The following is a 19666-nucleotide window of genomic DNA, read 5'->3' on the forward strand; positions in this document are numbered from 1 at the left end:
AGCTGTGTACAAAGCAGATAACTCACACAACTGAACAACTTTCTCACATTTGCTCAGCTCCTTGGCCATAGCCCATAACATTTTGAAGAGCTTCAGAAAGGTAGAAAGTGAAACAAATTTGAAAGCCAAGAAACATGTAGAATCACACAGCCACCAATCCAGAAAATACCTTAGCTATCACCTGAAATATCGCCTGAGCTATTATCACCCAATTTCCTTCTGTAATGCATGAGGTAAAAGGGACTCAAAGAGAAACAGACCCCACCTGTGCTGGTTAGAGTCCGGTCCAGATCACTCTGAAACTTTGCAGAAAAGCAGAAATGCGTACTTAGATGGGTAAGTGCATGTGGTTGCATTAGAATTTACACAGTTCTACTCTGGTATTCAAAAAGAAATGGAACTATTGTTTCATCAGCAAGACTAAAAGGGCGGATCTAAAAACAAAAATATGCTTGATACCCCTGCCCCCAGGTTTGAGGAGCTAGTACTCTTACTGCCTTGGATGGAATATCCCGCTGGGCACATTTATTGAAGATAAGGAGTAAAAATTCACCCAGTCACTTCTGAGTCCCCACAACAGACTCACTTCAACTATATGCCCTGCCCAGTAAAACCCTCAAATGTTCAACTTCATGTAAAGTTCCTCCAGCCCCCAGGCTAGTTTCAGGCCAGCCCCCTGCAATGGGAATAAAGCGCTTGATTTCCTCTCCGTTTTGCCGCATGGAACTTCTACTTCTCACCATGCTGCCTCTGATTCCTCCAGTGTTAAGGCAAGGAGAGCAGAAGGAGGGCAGATGAAGGCAAGAAAGATCCTGACATGCTGTCTACTTCTGGTCCTCTCTGAACTTCGCAGATGTTTAACACTGATCCTTTTCCTTGTGTGGTGCTTTCGTGGAATATGTACCATCCACACACATTCCATGGCCAAGGGTCTTTCTCCTGCAGTTCTTTGAGGTGAGGAAGTGAAAACCTCTGAACCGTATCCAGTCTACAGGAAGTATTCATATATCCTTTCCCCTGACAAGGTCTGGAAGGATAGGCAACCTCATGCAGTCCTGTATCTTCACTCCGATGTCAGAGCAGTAGCAACCACAGTCTCTCATCCTTTAGATTTCTTGGGGTATCAGACACCAGACCACTGTGCCCCCAAGCTCCAGGGTACACAGATAAAACTCTTCAGGTGGTTCCATTAAAGCCCCTTTTCTAGGCTTCATGTGAGGGGAAAAGCATCCTACACCCTCCTGTCTCCTGTGGGAGGACAGCATTCACAGTACACTGACAGAATCCTCCAAAAGCCCTCTTCTAAAATGTCTCCCTCTCCCCCTTTGCCGCTCCAATCTCTTTCGCAGGCTGGTAGTGGGCTATCAGCTAAGGGTCACAAAAACCTGCTCCTAACCATGTCAGTCCTAATTCGATGGGCCTGCGTCTTACTTTGGAGTGTAGGTTAAGGGGCTTGGTTTGGAGGCCTTGCCAAAACGGAGACAGAAAAAATCCTTTTTTTGTCTACCTGTTACAGATTTTTTACCTTTTCAGTCGCTTATACGGCACTCTGCAGCCCACTGTGTGACAAAGAGAGTGGGTGAGGAACAGCACAAGGGAAAGCAGAGTGCTGGCTAGCAGGCACATGGGAGGGACCAGGAGTCCCTAGGCAAGGGAAGAGTGGCAGAAAGGATGGCTTCAAAGGCCCCCTAAGCTAAGGATCCAGACTTTCAGTCAGGCTTCAAGGTGTAGTGGCTCCAGTGCTTTCTAAGGTGAGGGCCAGGTTAGCAAATAAAGACCACAAGGTGGACATCAGCCATGCCGAGATTACAGACTTCTAGGTACACCAGATTTACCATTTCACAGGTGCTAACAGAGCTGACCAGACCACAACACAGAACCTGATAAGCAACTTTCCCCACCCTATCAAGGACTGCCTTTTAAAGAAGGGAGAAGTAGGGGAATGCGGAAAGACTCCAAAAGGGATCCAGCTGATTGCAGAGACTGTTGTAAGCCAGAAATCTGAATTTAATTAGTAAGTTAACATCGAGAGACCAGACACATGGGAAGTTTTCAAAAGTCTCCACACCATCTGAAGGCTCTGCTGAAGAATGAGAGACCACGGGGTCAGTTCTATCCACATAACCACCTCTCTCAAGCATTTCTAATGTCCCATTCGAAAGCCATGTTTGGTAAGACACTATGTTTAATTTGAGCTTCTTGGAGAAGGACTGTGCAGTCTTTCCAGGTCACACCAGAGGAAGCAAAAACAAACCTTTTGTTCCAGATTCCCCAATCTTCTGGGTACCTCAGGCCAAGACAGGAAAGTAAGAACTCCCTCAAAAGACCTCTTTGTTTTCTTCTTCTTCTTTACAGCATTTTGTGAGAACTTTAAGTTTATAGCCTCCATCCTCTCCACACTATAGATTATAGGACAATTCTAGGATTTAAGTTCCTCAGGTTGGACTCTTACTATAAATGGAAGATTTCTGAACAAGGAAAATTCTCAACCAAATCTGGCTTTCAAGGGCTGCTGCTGGTCTATGGATTTAACAGAGTTTGAGACTCAAAGCTGAGTAAAAATGCTGTCTTAGGCTGAGTTCCCTCAAAGCAAAGTCTGAAATGGAGGTTCCCGAATAGGTGGTTTATTGAGAGAGTACTCTCGTGAGATAGGGAGTGCGAGAAGCAGGCTGGGGCAGGGCAAAAGGCTGAGCGACAATATGGTCTCAGCTGGAGTCTAGCTTTGCCAGATTCCAGTAGGAAGCCGTATCCATGAATTGTACTACAGAGTGGATCCAACTTGAGGGAAGCAGGCTGGCCTGTTGCATTCCTAAATCAGACAATTAATGGCCAGGGGTGGGGGTAGCATAACCTTTTAAGCCAGATGGATGTATTTGGTCAAGGGCTATTCTCTGAGGAAAGTGCAGCTATGAGCCAACGCAGCACTGTAAGGGGGTCTGGGAGGGAAGGGCACTATACATGTCTTTGTTCTAAAAACAGATTCTTCACTCGTCGTCCCAGTAGTATCAGCATTGCCTAGGAACTTATGAGAAATGCAACTTCTTAGGCCCTACTCCAGACCTGCTGAATCAGGTCTAGGGATAGGGCCCAAGGGTATGTGATTAACAAACCTTCCAGGTGTTACTGATACATGCACAAACTTGAGAATCATGATTCTAAATGATATGCTCTTCCTCGGAAGTATCAAATACCACAGAGTAACATGATTTGTGGGAAATGAAAAGTGCATCAACTTAATTCTCGAAATATTATCTCTATAATAACCAGCAAAAAATTCACTCTCAGTCCAGTGTGCTGACCATGTGACTCAAACTTAAACAAGTGATACCAAAGTGGAACAACTGCATAGCTATCAAGTATGTTGAAAAAACAAGGCACTAGGATAGGATATTGATTTTTTCAACAGTTAAATATATAGTATTTCATCAGGGCCTCTAACCTTTGGATCACTGGATTACTTCCTTACTTCTACTTATGCTAATTTAGCCAATTCTTTTGGCCTTTGTAACCAAGACCCACTCCTAATCCTTTCACCTACTATAAATGTGTAGCCCATGAGGTTTCTAACCAAATTACCTGCCATTCTTCCTGAACTTTCATTAGCCTTTTCGTTAATTGGATCCTCGGAGCAACAATCACTCTTCATAAGTAGTCCAAGAAAACACTGACTGGGCTGTTGCACAACTGACTGTTGTGCTCTCCACCCGGGAAAACAGAGAATCATTAAAATTAGAAAATTCTCAAGTTTCAACCGTCAACATAAAACTCTACAATTTTTTTTTTTTACTCAACAAACATTCTCAATAAAACACTCCATTTCTCAATATTATTTATACTTTTATTAAGACAGGCTGAATGCTCCAAAATATAAATTCTTCTAAATAAGATCAGGAACTGAGAAAATAGAAGAAATCAGCTCTCTGAACTGAAAACAAACTGTATCATATCACATTAGTGCAAATCATATGATACCAAAGGTGTTTCTTCTTATCTAGCTCTCCAATACCAGTTTATCTTATCAACTCTCAGGGGAGAAATCAAGATATGGTTACATTATTTGCCATTCACAAAAAATGACCTCAAATATACTAGCACTCAATGCATCAGTATTACTTTCTCAATAATTTAAAGTTTATTCTTTAATTTTAACTTTCAAAATGTAAGTTGGAAAGACAGGATTCCTATCTAAGATTCTTTCCAAAACCTAGGCTGAAATTTGAGGCATAACAGATTTCTGAGAACATTATTTCAAAAGGTTCCAAAATCTTTTCTAAGGAGGAAGAAATCGAACTCTTTAAACTTTGAAATGTCAATGGTAACGTCACATTTTTTTGAGAAACAAAATCTATTTTTATTTATCAATATTATTGGGAAATGTATAAAAAAGGGAGATGTTTTTATGGTAAATATAAGTTCAATTGGAATGTTTTAAACATTCACAATTCTCGAGTACTGTTATATTTCCTATTCATGTCAAATGTAAAAAAATTCAATACAATACACTTATAAAGGTGCATTTGTATACTACAATCAGCTTGTGAACCTAAAATTTAAAAGTTTCTATTTGTCAATATTAACTGTATAGCTAAATGGCTTTCATTTTATCTAAAATTCTGCCATAGCAATTTTTCAAATGCACACCTTAATGTTCTCTCTTCCCCTTTATTACTGAACATATGAAAGCACTAATACATCATTGTGAACAAACCTCTTTGATTGGGCCTTAACAGTAATGCATTTTCTTAATTGTTTAATGGAAGGGTTCTCATTAACACTGAAGTCTATGATCCCCATATTAGTACTTTCAGTTGAAGGAAACTAGTCTGTGGTTTTTAATTTACTGTGGGCTTTCTTTTTCTTTCTTAGAGCTCAACTTCTAAATTACAAGGAGGCTCTGAACTTGACCAAGTATCTCAAAATGGAAGAGGAATTTTTACCATGGCAGAGAGTCATTTCAGCTGTAACCTATATTATTAGCATGTTTGAAGATGATAAAGAGCTATACCCTATGATTGAGGTAATGTTAATGCTATATCTTACGAAAGGAGATGTTTAGCCATTAGCAGAATAGGAAGATTTCTGAGAGAAGGAGCTCCTGGGAAACACAAAAGCATATCTTGCCTGCCAAGTGAAATCAAAGGAAATTATAATGACTTGACTAATCAAATCAAAGAGATGCTATTTGCTTTTTCAACTTGAAATGTATCAGTATTTCTGGTTCAGTATACCACTTAAAGGTGTATTTTAGTGTTAGAAGCAATACAATAGTTAATATTTTATTTAAAATAACATTTTAAACCATAGATACAAACTAGATCCTATTTTTAATGGATTTATCTATGTTAAAATGAATCTATTCTCATCAAAATATGACATAATTTTTCCTTATTCTTACTGCTATTATTTCCACATTGAGATTTTATTATAAGATAGTCATTCTAAATGCTTTTCTTGGCTTTGTGATTTCTGCAGCACTTTTGCAGGACACTTGTAATTTTAAACAAATTCTGGATTCCAATCTCTAGCTCTTCCACTTTCTTTATGAAAGAACTTGGACAAATGCTTTCATATTTGTGAGTCTTTGTTTCCTTTGTACAATAGGAATGTCAGTAGTTGGCTGCCTATGGTAATGGAATAGTGAGAATCATATAATATAAATGTCATTTTTAAATCCTAAGCCAAGGTACAAATATTAGTTATCATTTCATCGATACTTGAGCAATCTTCCTTAGTGAGGTAAGTATGTCAGGTGTTATTCTATTTATTACACGTTAACTAAGAAGTGGAGGTTAAAAGGGGCTTACCCAAAGTTCTATAAAACATTAGAGAGTGATCCAGGATGTTCTTATGTTCGGGACTGAAGTAAAATTACAATGTTATAAAAACTTTAATACATTCCTTTCCTAGGACAGGCCCAAAGTTCTCTGAGCTAGTGGGGGAAAAGATTACCACAGGGAACTGTAGATTACAATAAACGGGAGACTGTTGCTAAATAGTAAATTATTACTCACTCTGCATGGTGCTTTTATTTCAGAAATACTTCCGAGATCAAGTGAAGCCCATTGCAGATTCTCTGGGATGGAATGATACTGGAGACCACCTCACAAAGTTATTTTTTACCATTTTAAATATTAATATTCATTTAGTATTCATTTGTATATGTTAAGACATGTTGAAAAGTGGTCAAGGCCCCAGCTGTGTGTGTGTGTTTCTTTTCTTAGACTACTCCGTGCCTCTGTATTAGGGCTCGCATGCAAGATGGGAGACAGCGATGCCTTGAACAATGCTTCCCAGCTATTTCAGACGTGGCTAACTGGGACCGTAAGGTGACTGTTCACCATGTTTTCATTTCTGGAAGACTTTAAACTGAGAAATGAGGAATTAAAATCTCTGAAATACTGTTTCTTCTTCTAGTCTTCCTGTAAATCTCAGGCTTCTGGTATATCGGTATGGAATGCAGAACTCTGGCAATGAGACTACATGGAACTACACTCTTCAGCAATACCAGAAAACTTCATTAGCTCAAGAAAAAGAAAAGCTATTGTATGGATTAGCATCAGTGAAGAATGTCACTATTTTGTCAAGGTAAGCTGGAGCTTTTGAAAAAATTACGTGTATTGGTACTTGATAATTTATACGTCATAGTCTCTTTAAAATGCTGATTATGGATGATATGTTTCCAAGAAAATCTATTAAATAATTATTTTCCTGGCAAGAAACAAAATATCCCTGTAAGAGTTGCTTAAAAAATAAAGACATGTAATCTCATATAAAAAATTCTGGAGGTAGGGAGCTTCCAGTTGTGTACAGTGGTTCAACATTTTCACCCAAGACCTAGGCTCTTTCTCTTTCTTTTCTGCCATCCTCTACATGTTGGACGTCTTATGACTTCCAGAGCTCCAAGCATTTTGCCTTCACACAAACACATTCAATGGAAGAAGGACAGGAGCAAAAGAGCTCCTCCTCACAAGGCTCTGTCTTTTATGATAAGAGGTCAGTTATCTCCACTTCCCCTCATAATCCAGAACTAGGTCACCCTTGATCATTCTGGGTTATACTCTGGATCTACCATTTGATCATTTGCTGACTAGGATGAACTTGAATTCCTTTGACTGATTTGGGCCAATCATGATACTCTGAGGATGGGGTAGTAGTTTACCTTCCCTAGGATCAAGGATACCTTGACCCAAGCCCAGAACAAAACTGGTCTCTGTCAGCAGAGGAGTGTCTGCCACAACATGCATAGACACACACCCAAAAGGTATTTACATTCCACTCAGAAGGTACAAAGACTGCTTGAAGCCCATTTATGAATGTTCTCCCACTCCACATCTATGTCCCAAATCAACTAGCTTCTGCCTTTTTTATTTTTTCCTTAGTTATGGCTTCTGAGTTATTTACTTCATTCATTTAAACAACACTTAAGATGTCCTTTCTATGTACAGGTATATAGATTGTGGGAATAAAAATGAACAAGAATGAAATCTATCCTTGAGAAACTTAAAGCTTCCTGGGAGAAGCAGAATATAAATAGTAAATTACAATGCAATAACCAGTCTGTAAGGACTACCAAAAGCAGTTTGCTTTTACTTAGCAGGGCTAACGATACATTTTCACCATCTCACCTTAGGGCTATATGTGAATTCTTCTCTCTGCCCTAAGATAGTCTATCAAGAACTTGATCATCTTGACATTCCACAAAACATTATATTGATTCATTACTTTGATGGCATTGTGCTAATTGTATAAGATGAGAAAATTAGCAAGTACTTAGATGCCTTACTAAGACTCTTGTGAACTAGAGGATAAGAGATAAATTGTACAAAATTCAGGAGCCCACCACACCACTGCAGTTTCTGGAAGTTTACCAGAGCACGTTCAGATATTCCCTCTGGGTACAGCCATGGCATAAATTTAATAAAAATCTATTGATTTGGTCACTTAATTTATCTTGCACTTATTTGCATTATACCATAATTATAGCCAACTAATCCAACCATACAAGTTACATTAGAAAGTTGTTTTTTACAATCTAGGGAAGAGCAAATAAGACAACTGTAATCCCATATAAAATAATAATATAAGTACTTTCCTTTAATTTGCTGGTTTTTGGGGGGTTTTTTAGTATAATTGAATAACTAGGTAAAATGGATGAAGTACTTCTATTAAATAAATACAAATAATTTTTTAAATTAATATTTGAAATTGTGGTTGTTTTTAGTACCTCCAAAATAATTTAAATGTTCCTAAAGTTTACATTACACTAGTCCTCAAAATTATAGGTTGTTCTTTAAAAAGTTAAATATTTTAGAAAATATTAAATTGTGTTTTATCATTTGTCTTACTTAATTGACTGTGTCAATTGGTGACTCAAGAATTGAATTACTGGAATGAAAGCGATGTTCTATTGGAATTTAGCTAAGGGTGAACACTAAAAGTTCATTTTGAATTGTGTTTCTGTTTGGCTTCTCTTAGATATCTGGATTTGCTCAAGGACTCAAATCTTATTAAAACTCAGGATGTGTTTACAGTCATTCGATACATCTCATATAATAGCTATGGGAAGACTATGGCCTGGAATTGGATACAGCTCAACTGGGAATATCTAGTCAACAGGTGGGATGATCAGATAATGGTTTATTGTTCTGTCTGATACCATCTACAAGTTCTTTCTTTTTCTCTTTTCTGTGCTTTCTCTGACATCTATACAATATCTGAAATGGCATATTATCAGAGGTAAGGATCATGGTATTTTCCTTCCAGGGAAGCAATGTACTAGTTAATTTTAAGCATAATTCATTTTCTGGAAAGTAGTGTTTCCAACTGATCAACAGAATTTTGAAATCTGCAAAGATGACTAAGCATTATTTTTAGTTTGGTTAGAACAAGTTAATTCTGCCTATTGTGCTAGCACCTAGCATAATGCCAGGCACATATTTAGTTCTCAATTAATTTTTAATGAAAACGAAATGATAATTCCTGGACCTGGGTTCCCATTAGAGCCCTACATCTTACTGAGTTCACATGGATAACTTCTGCCACCCTTAACCAGATAATTAAACTTTAGGTATTTTGAAAATTTCTTTTTTTTTAAAATTATTTTTTATTGGAGTATAGTTGTTTTAAAATGTTGTATTAGTTTCTACTGTACAGCAAAGTGAATCAGCTATACATATACATATATCCCCTCTTTTTTGGGATTTCCTTCCCATTTAGGTCACCACAATGCATTAAGTACACTTCCCTGTGCTATACAGTATGTTCTCATTAGTTGTCTATTTTATACATAGCATCAATAGTGTATATATGTCAATCCCAATCTCCCAATTCCTCCCTTCTTAAAAGCAAACTATATTTCCCGGGCAATAGCAGTTTTAAAATAAGGAGCAAGGACAAGAGATGAGCAAATGAGCTAAAGAGATGCTTTCCTAAATTTCTTATTTCTTCCGCCTCATATGGAAGAAATGTTGCTACTCTTGGTCTTGATCCTCTAAATTTAATGCTTATTTCCATTAAAAAGATACTTCTTTGACAGAGTATAAAATATAGATTATATGTCCCAAAACAAATATGTAAACACTGACCAAAGAACTATACCATCTATAATCCCCATACCAAGAAATGGCCTGTGTCATCTCCTCCTAATCTCTCCTGTCTTCCCTTCAGCACTGCCTAGTGCATAATGACCACCTTATCAGAAATATTAACTGCAAAGATAACTTTTTATTTCTATACTCTTTTCTACCCTACAATTAACCAGTGTGCCATTATGTTCATTCACATTTCTTATCCTTCTGAGATCCAAATTATATCTCTAGCTCTCAGCAAAGATACCCTACATTACTTTTGCTTACTTGTGATAAATTTTTGCCTTTTGTATTCTTGCAACTATTGAATGTAACTGCTCATCCATTTCTATGAAGATTGATTGGCACGCTTGTGTATGTGTGTGTGTGGTGTGTATATGATGCTCTGTTCATCTGTTTATAATTGTTTCAATAAACTAATTTGGTTTAGAATTAATAAATCTACCTATTGAAAACATGTTATCTGGAGGTAATAGTTCATATTATGCAAGGTAGTACTTTCCATTTTGAAAGATATATGGCTAATGACACGTACTGTGTATTTTGTTTTAATCGAAAAGACTACGCAACTTTTTTTTTGGTACATGCTGTAAGAAACCTATGTAGATGAAGAAAAATGCTTACTATTAAATTATCGTGAAAATATAAGTAAATAATATTCTATTTTACATAATAAAGTGGGCACTTCCTTATTGTTTATTAAACAGAATATTTCTCAAGGCTTATTTGAATTGCTGTCATGTGAGTTATTTCAAATAATGCATATTTCATTTTTAAAAATTAGCTCATTGTTATACCTCTTAAGAATTAAGAAGTAGGAAAAAGAACAGGTGTTACATTGCCATAAAGTCATAAACAGTTGGCCTTAAAATAAATCTATTAGACCTAATGTTGAAATTTTCAGGAAAAACAAAATGATGAAGTATTTGCAGTGCTAGTTCCAAAACCCTCTCCCAAGGCTTTTAATATTTCTTCATAGTCTAATGATCTAATTCTCATATCATTTCAAACAGCCTAAAACATAAAATTATATAATAACCACATGTCAGATACAAAAAAGCCCAATATTAATTATGGTTAGTTTGAAAAATATATAATTTCCCCATTAAAATTGGATAAGACAAATTAAACAGAAATGATCCAAGCATTAGCCAAATATTTTCAAACTCTTAAATGTTTTCCAGACTTCAGAATGTGTGGTTTTATTGCCTTTGTTTCTGAACAAGTTATTGTCATCTTAAAATAAATAAGCTGCTTTTTTATAAAGCTTTTGTTACGTGATTTTTATGACAGCTGATGGCCACACCACTAATGTCCTTTCCACTTTGAGACTTAACCACAAAGTTCCAAAGATACTTCAGAAATTATTATTTGCTTTTGTTTATTCCATTAAACTCTTACATGAAACTATAAAGTTGAACGAACTCAATAAGCCAATATAGTGTGGTGTGATAAAGTTTGATTTAAATTTATGACTATGAATGAAAAATTAAGTCAATGGGACATGACTGAAGTCATTTAAACAGTATCTCATAAACAAGATAATTTAATAAGCACTTAACTAAAAGTTTTAAGTGCATCAAAACCATTTCTTCTGGATAACATAACAGTACTTACATAAATATTAAATCCAAGAAGATTATTTTTACATAATTATTTTTCAAAATATTTAAGATATAATTAAATCCTTATTTTAGTTTTAAAAGTAATCAAATATGATAAATATACAGCATATTTCCCCTTAAATGGTACACTTCATATGATGGTTTCTTGGAATGAACGTATTTTGTTTTTATATTTCTGATATTTATACAGGTAGTTGCAGTTTTTATTCAATCTATTCATTGCTAGTTTCTAAATATATTCTTCAATTTTTTTTCACAATGAACAAAACAGAAGAGGAATATTATAGAAATTATAGAAAGTCACTGGAAAAACTGTTTTCTTACCTGTAATAACAGACTTTCTTTGAATCTGTAAAATATCATTACAGGAACTTAGTGTGATTTCCTTTTTTAAAATCTCAATTTTCTTATTATAAAATAGGTGTGTATTGTTTTGCACAAAATGCAGATAAGCAAAAATAAGGATACAAAAATCACCCATAAACCCACCACCTAAAAATAACCTCTGTTGTCACACTGTTTTTCCTTGAGTCATTTTTCTATGGCTGTTCATTTATTTACAGAAATGGAATTATATTAGACATATGGTTTTTATTTTGTTTTGTTTTGTTTTGTTTGTGGTACGCGGACCTCTCACTGTTGTGGCCTCTCGCATTGCGGAGCACAGGCTCCGGACGCGCAGGCTCAGCGTCCACGGCTCACGGGCCTAGCCGCTCCGCGGCATGTGGGATCATCCCGGACTGGGGCATGAACCCGCGTCCCCTGCATCGGCAGGCGGACTCTCAACCACTGCGCCACCAGGGAAGCCCAGACATACGGTTTTATAACCTGCTTTTTCTTACATTATCCTATATTGTGGATATCTTTTCATGTCTTTAAGTATGCTTCTTCGATGTTATTTTAAATTCTCAGTCATATTTCAATGTGCAGATACATCTTAGTTTACTTAGCCAGTCCCCATCTGTTGGATAATAAAATTGTTCCAAACTTTCCACTGTATAAATGATGTACTCATGAACATCTTTGAAACTGAACCTCTGCTCTCTTTGAACATCCTTGAGAATTTCCTTAGGATAAAAATAATAGTAGGGCTTCCCTGGTGGCGCAGTGGTTGAGAGTCCGCCTGCCGGTGCGGGGGACACGGGTTCGTGCCCCGGCCCGGGAGGATCCCACATGCCGCGGAGCGGCTGGGCCCGTGAGCCATGGCCGCTGAGCCTGAGCGTCCAGAGCCTGTGCTCTGCAAGGGGTGAGGCCACAGCAGTGAGAGGCCCGCGTACCGCAAAAAAAAATAATAATAGTAGAAGTAATATTGCTGTGTTAAAGGATGTGTTCATTTTTAGAGTTTCTGATGAGTGCTGCAAAACTGTCACCCACAACAAAATTTACTATTAACTTTGACTATTTTTCCAACCCTTGACAATACTCAGTGCTGTCATTTTAAAATATTCTTGCTAATTGAGTACGTGAAAACTAATATCTCATTTTAAATTATAATTCTTTCATCCTGTAAATATTGTGGAGCACCTACTATGTGCTAGGCACAGTGCTTGGTACTCAAAGTACAACAGTATACAAGGAGAAACAGATCTGGTTCTCTGTTCTCATGGAGCTTAGAGTCTAATAATGAAGATCAATATTAAGTAAAGAATCACACAAATACATGTAGTACAGTTAAAACTGTAATAACTACAAATAGAAGAGGTTCAGGGCACACCGAAAGAGTGTAATGGGGAAACTGACCAAGTCAAGAGAAATTGAAGGTTAAGGGCTTTCCTAAGGGAGTGATGATTGAGCTGAATTCTGAAGGAAGGACAGGAGTGAATTATATGAACAGGAGGCAAAGCTTTCCTCATTGAATGCCTACTATCAGAAAAGAGGAAAGATAAGGGCTAAGTTTTTCAGGGTCACATTAAGATTTGGGCTTTTGTTCTAAGAGCAATGATAAGGTCACTACAGGGTTTTAAGTAAGAAAGTAAAATGATGAATTTTACTCTGAAAAGAAAGCTCTGGTGGTAAAGTAAAGCACAGACCAGAGCGAATTTGAGGAAAGCAATTAGAGCTATTGGAGTAGTCCCAGCAAAAGACAGTGAGACACTGTACTATGGATGTAATGGTGAAGATGAAAAGATAAGAACATTTAGAATTTGGTAGATTAGAAATGGGAGGCAAGAGAGGTGACAAGAATAAAATGCCTAATTTCCAGAAAAAGTTTGCAGAAGAACCATGAGTTCAGATATATCTATCTATCTATCTATATATATGCCTTTTGAGTCTCCTTTGAGATGTTAAAGCGGAGATTGTTTCAAGGAAGTTAGAGTCCCTTGCCAAATGCTGCTTAAGGTTTGAATAAATCAAAGAATAAAAATGCTCACTAAACTTATTGGTAACTCAGAAAGAGTCTTTCAGTGGAGTGGTGGGGGCAAAACTCAAATGGAAGCAAATAACAGTCAGTAGTAACACAATGGAGGCAAGAAATGTAGAGAAGCCTCTTGAAAAGTTTGACTATGAATGGGGAGGTGAGAGAAGATATTAAGAGAGCGATGCTAGATCAAGGGACAGGATCTTCCCTTTTTTTATATGGAAGATATTTTAATATGTTTAATATACTTAAAAGCTGATGAGACAGATCCAGTGAAGAGTGAGAGATTTAATATGTAAGACAGGAAAAAGATTTTTTAAAAATTAATGTTTTTGAGAAAGTGAGGGAGAAATAGGAACCAAAGCACAGATGATAGAACGAAAACAGGTATATTTATATGTTTGTAAGCTAAAAGATGTAGAGGTTACTATGTATTTTCTCCGTGAATTAGAACACAAGATCATCTGAGGAGGAAGGGAAGAAGGAGAGTGTTTGGAGGTTTTAAGAGAGTGAAAACATTTGCAAAAGGCAATTCAAAGAGGAAGAGAATGAGTTGACCAGGATAATGCAGGACTGTCAATGTGAAGGGCCCATTTAAGATTGACAGCCATGAATTTATAGTATATAGTATATATATATAGTATATATAGAATATGGGGAATGTTGGGTGACCTCCCTTGACAGAATGTGTCTACGTGGTACAAACAAAGGAAATGAGCAGTTAATTTCACCCAAAGCTGGAGTTTTGCCAGACTCAAATTACTGAAATATAAGGGCGCTTAGGGCTTAGGCAAAAATGTTACTGAAAATGGTAGACCATGGAATCTAAACTATATAAGGAAACAAGTGAAAGCAAAGGAAGAGCTGATGATCCAGAAGAAAGTAGAGGTAGGGATGGTCAATGGGTCAGAAATCCAGATAACGTCAAAGAATGGTCATAGTGGAAAGTGAATGGTAAATTATGTCATGGAGCATGCATAAATTAATAATTTTAGAGTCAGAGTACCTATGGATAATCACAAGGTATGATGATGGGAATTGGTGGCTGGAGTAGAGTGGAGAAAATACCATTGGAAATGAGGTCAAGAAACTAAGGCGCTAAGCTGTTATATCTTCATCCATGTGGACCTTGAAATCATGGCCTGAAGTAGAAAGGATGATAGGAGTCAGGTGCCAAAGTGTATCATAAATGAGATGAAGGGGAATAACTTGAAGGAACAGAGGTTCTTAAAGAGAGAGTGGAGGAATAATGGTTGGGAATCCACAATGGGGAGCATGACCACACCAATTCCCTTTCTGACCTGGTGCTATGGAGGATGTGGGAAAATAAACATTCTCCAAATAAGTAGTATTCCCCGTAAAGGGGCAGTTCCAGAGGGTCAGGTGGCGGGTTTGAGAGGTTGGGCAGCTCTAGACAGCTAAGTCAGAGGCAAGGAGGTACACACATTATAAGGACAGTGTTGAGCATAGATGACTGAGATTCTTACATTTTGAATAATGGCTGATGACATTAAGTAAAGGGAAACTGCTTGCCTTAGATTTCTAAGAGAAGAAAGATGAAAGACATAATGGATTTAAATTCAATGGTGTCTGTGATAAGAGTGAACACTGGACCTGGTATACTGACATTGTGGATAATTACTAGAACATTTCATCTGTTTCCATTAATACATTTTCTCTTTAGGTTTCTTTTGAAAACTGCTGATTCATTCCTTCACTAATTTCATGTTGGCATATTTCTCCCTATTACCAATCTGTAAGGGTTCTTTTTATAGTGAAAATATTTGCCCTTTTTAAAACAAAATAATAAATTTTTAATTTTATGGCAGTTTTTCTTTAGTATAAAATTTTGTAATGTGTATGTGACAAACTTTATTACTTTTTATTTCACGATTTCTGCTTCTGTTATGTGATAAATTTTAAATGTAAAATTTCTCCTGTTTGTTTACCTCTTTATATATTGATATATTTTCCTTTATCTTTCCCCAACATTCCAACAGTTCAAGGTTTATACATAATTCTTGTGATTATTTTTCTTACACTGTGATTAATTGGGATGAAATTTTTACCTGTATTACAATGATTTGTATTTTGGTCTATAAAGAAATTTCTGATTCTTGTTCTTTAAGAGAGAAAATGCAAAAGAGATAGGAATAGAATATTATCTCGAAAGTGCTATCTTTGCACCCAGCTTCAAGTGTCTTTGCTTAGCAGACTGATATAGATCATAACCCCAAATATGCAAGCAGCTAATAAAGCTTTTTGAAAGCAGAATAAATAGCCTATATTCAAATTCCTGTACCTGCAGGAAGACAGGAAGTGTTAGTTAGGATAAAGGTGATAGAGCTATTCTGCTGTAACAGAAACACAGAAATGCAGCAGCTTAAAGGACATAAATAATTATTTCTCAGTCAGGTTGGTCTCCTGAAATGAGCATTCCAAGTTGTTAGGGTAGTCTGACCTTATTCTATCTGTGTGGTTGAAGTTTGGAAAAAGGGGAGGGGAAAAAAAAAAAAAGTCCAAGGCAAGCAATTTCCCTTTACTTAAGCAAGGAGGTGGAAGTTGAACATATCACTTCTTTTTTTAAAAAATTAATCATTTATTTATTATTTTGGCTGCATTGGGTCTTCGTTGTTGTGCGTGGGCTCTCTCCAGTTGTGGCGAGCAGGGGCTACTCTTTGTTGCGGTGCGCGGGCTTCTCATTGCGGTGGCTTCTCTTGTTGCGCAGCATGGGCTCTAGGCACACAGGCTTCAGTAGTTGCGGCTCGTGGTCTCCAGAGCACAGGCTCAGTAGTTGTGGCACACGGGCTTAGTTGCTCCGCAGCATGTGGGATCTTCCCGGACCAGGGCTGGAACCCGTGCCCCCTGCATTGGCAGGCGGATTCTTAACCACTGCGCCACCAAGGAAGCCCCGAATATATCACTTTTGTTCATATTCCACTGATGAGAACTGGATCACCTGTCTGCACCTAGCTATGAGGAAGGCTGAGAAATGTCATCTGACTGTGGTTCTCATGTGTGCAGGAAAAAAGGAGAACAGATTTGGGGAATGTAATAAGCAGTCTACCATCTCTGAGTAAGTGGTGTGGATATGTCTACAAAAAGAAGTGTAGAATTTGCTGAGAATTTCTCCTGAATTGGATTTTAAATTAAATATGTTTACTTACTCTGTTTTGTACTTTCTGTACTTTGAAAATTACTTTTTAAAAAACTCCCAAAATAAAAAGGATATGTCTGCATTTAGAGAAAATATTTAAAGTTCTGGGCACTTACATACCCTTTTCCTCCCCTAAATTTCTCTTCAGATATACACTCAATGACAGAAACCTTGGCCGGATTGTCACTATAGCAGAGCCATTCAACACTGAACTACAACTCTGGCAGGTATGAAGATAAATTCCTCTATACTTGTCAAGGAAGGAACAGAATTAATTTTTTTTCTAGGAGAAGTGATATTTTCTCTATTCAGATCCCAGAAGACAAGAAAAAAGAAATAATTCTTATATATAATTAAATGTACACCTAGTTTTTTCTAAACTGAAAAAAATTCAAACAACCAAGAAATAAATAAAGTTTAAAAGTTGAGAAACGTGAGGCCTTGGGAGGATTAGAAGGCTCCATGAGACCATTTGGTTTACCAAAGCATGAACAGTATGTCTCCCCTTTCCAGGTAAATGTAATCCTGGGATAAGCTGGTCAAGATTTGATTCCTTTCTGAATTCATAGTTTTGGAATTTCAAAACTAAGCCCAAATCTTTCAGATTTCAAATATCTCAATTCCCAGGGGGGTAGGGAATGTTCATTAATGTTGCACAAATAGAGATTGTATGAATTTTCAGTACCTGTATTAGATACTGGAATGTTACATTCCTCTGTATTAAGAAACAGAATAATCCTTATTTTTATAAATAACAAATACTACTATGGTGGAGTTTGGGGGAGGATTTTGGAGGGAAGAGGGAAAATGAACCAAGTTTAACAGAGATTTTTTGATGAGCCCTCAATAAATGAACTGAACGCGTATTAAAATACTCCAGATTCCTGGAATGAAAGGCTAAGCAAAGCCATCATTTCACAGACCAGATTTTCCAGGGAACACCTTGGGGAATGTGCAGAAAATTGAGAAACCCGAAGCAGCAGAAAGAGCATGCCAGCCACCAGTGTGCTGCTCTCCTTCCCCAATACATCAGGGCCTTTTTGGTGTGACATGCTGCTAGGTGTCCAAAAGCCATGGGTAATGATTGCTAATCTGAGAGATGGGCTCAATCTAAATGATGCACCAGAAAATGTATCTCAGTGTTATTCAGTGATACTGAATGTCCAGGGAAGAAGGAAATAAATCCAGAGTGTAAAGAAAATCCTTGAAGAATAATTGGGCTTAAAATTACTTTCTTATTTCCTTCTCTTTTATAGATGGAGAGCTTTTTCAAAAGATATCCAGAAGCTGGAGCAGGACAAAAACCTAGGGAGCAAGTGCTGGAAACAGTGAAAAACAATATCGAATGGCTAAAACAAAACAGAGACACCATAAGAGACTGGTTTTTTTATTTGAATGGTTAATGTGTTCAAATTATCATATTTTAATTTTGTGACTGTATTGTTTCTCCCGTTAAATATTTGGTGGCCTAATTTACAAGCACTCTGGAGGGAGTCTTATACATAGATACTGCTTTTGCTAAGTACTTTAAATTGTTCCTCTTTGTTTATGAAGATACTAATAGAGTAGTTAAGGTACTCAGGGATTTCTTCTAAGTGTACTTCATAGGAGATTCTTTACAAACTGAAGAGCATTTAAGAGCCATTTTAATGTCTTTAAATATCATTCTTTGTATCTTAAATCTGTGAAAATAGAACAATTTGGTCTTAGCTTTACATTTTTTGTACCAAAGAAAAACCACTTAATCTTCTCTCTTGATTGATTTTTAAAGTTTAAATACCAGTACTTGAGGGACCAATAGTATCATCTTAATCTTTATTTTATTATTCAGAATTACACAGATCTAGTATCATTGTATTCACATATGTTTTTACTCCTTTAAATCCTATCAAAGTAACCTGGGCTTATATTTTACTCTAGGATTGCATGAGTTAGCCAAAGAAATGCCTGACTGTTGCCTTTGTTCCCATAATATCAAAAAAGAACTCTCCTCTCCTTTTAAAATAAATTTGAACGATTACCTTGAAAAAATACATTGTTTTCCAGTGTCACTTTACTCTTGAATAATAATGACTGCAGCATCCCCCAATAATTTAGCTGGAGGCAAATAAGATTCAAGAACCCAGTCTTTTTCATGCTTGGTACTCTGTCATCTTGCTCCATTCCCTACAAAGCTCCTTCAAATAAGCTATGAAATTGAAGGGAAGATAGTGCTTAACTCTACTCCATGGATTTTAGGGGAAAAGGGCTAAATAATTGGAAACTGATTAGGAAAGAGAGAAGGCTGATTATTCCATAAAACTATATGGAATTAGAATTTAGCTTTGACCTAACCTAGCAATCTAAGTGTGAAAATGAGGAAACCCATGGATGTCTCCAACATGACTCTGCATATGTGAGGATATATCTTCTTATATATAACTTTTATGCATAAATCCTTAGATCCTAATCCATACAGAATAGCATTGATCAAATTTATATTCATGACTTGATTAAAGACATCAATTTTGTAGAAGCTGGTGGCAAGAACATGTTTAATATGGCACTCGATGCCTAGCAGATCCACAATACAAGTCCAATAGGCAGAAAAGATGGTAAATTACTATGTTCCAATCTGCTATATCTGGAAATCTAAATTTATTTGGAACCTTCAGAAGTATAAGATAATTTAAGATTGGTTTGATGATAATTGAAGCACATGGGAACAATCAAAATCTTTGCTTTGACTTTACATAAAAATGTGCCCTAATCAAGGACTCTCAAATTTTATAACCTTTCCTATCGCTGTCTCTTAATTATCACTTTTCAATCCACATAGCTAAACTGGCAAATTCAAATGTAGACTGGAGGGGAAAAAAAGACAAAAAAAGAAGAAATTTTCAGACTAAAACTTTTAAAGTATTATTTTAAATTACTTCAGAAGAAAAAAACACATTAA

General features: G+C 36.6%; 1 protein-coding gene across 1 annotated transcript in view; it reads left to right on the plus strand.

The window, feature by feature from the left end:
* The window catches only part of ENPEP (glutamyl aminopeptidase), a 104709-nt gene extending 85948 nt beyond the window's left edge, over window positions 1–18761 (plus strand). The window contains exons 14-20 of the mRNA XM_004269570.3: window positions 4867–5017; window positions 6035–6108; window positions 6222–6326; window positions 6415–6585; window positions 8476–8616; window positions 16877–16955; window positions 17985–18761. Of these exons, the coding sequence (XP_004269618.1) occupies window positions 4867–5017; window positions 6035–6108; window positions 6222–6326; window positions 6415–6585; window positions 8476–8616; window positions 16877–16955; window positions 17985–18131 (868 nt within the window). The 3' untranslated portion in view covers window positions 18132–18761. The remainder of the gene's footprint in view (window positions 1–4866; window positions 5018–6034; window positions 6109–6221; window positions 6327–6414; window positions 6586–8475; window positions 8617–16876; window positions 16956–17984) is intronic.
* Window positions 18762–19666: the final 905 nt, after the last annotated feature.

Source organism: Orcinus orca, chromosome 4 (genome assembly GCF_937001465.1).
Source record: "Orcinus orca chromosome 4, mOrcOrc1.1, whole genome shotgun sequence".
NCBI lineage: Eukaryota > Metazoa > Chordata > Mammalia > Artiodactyla > Delphinidae > Orcinus > Orcinus orca.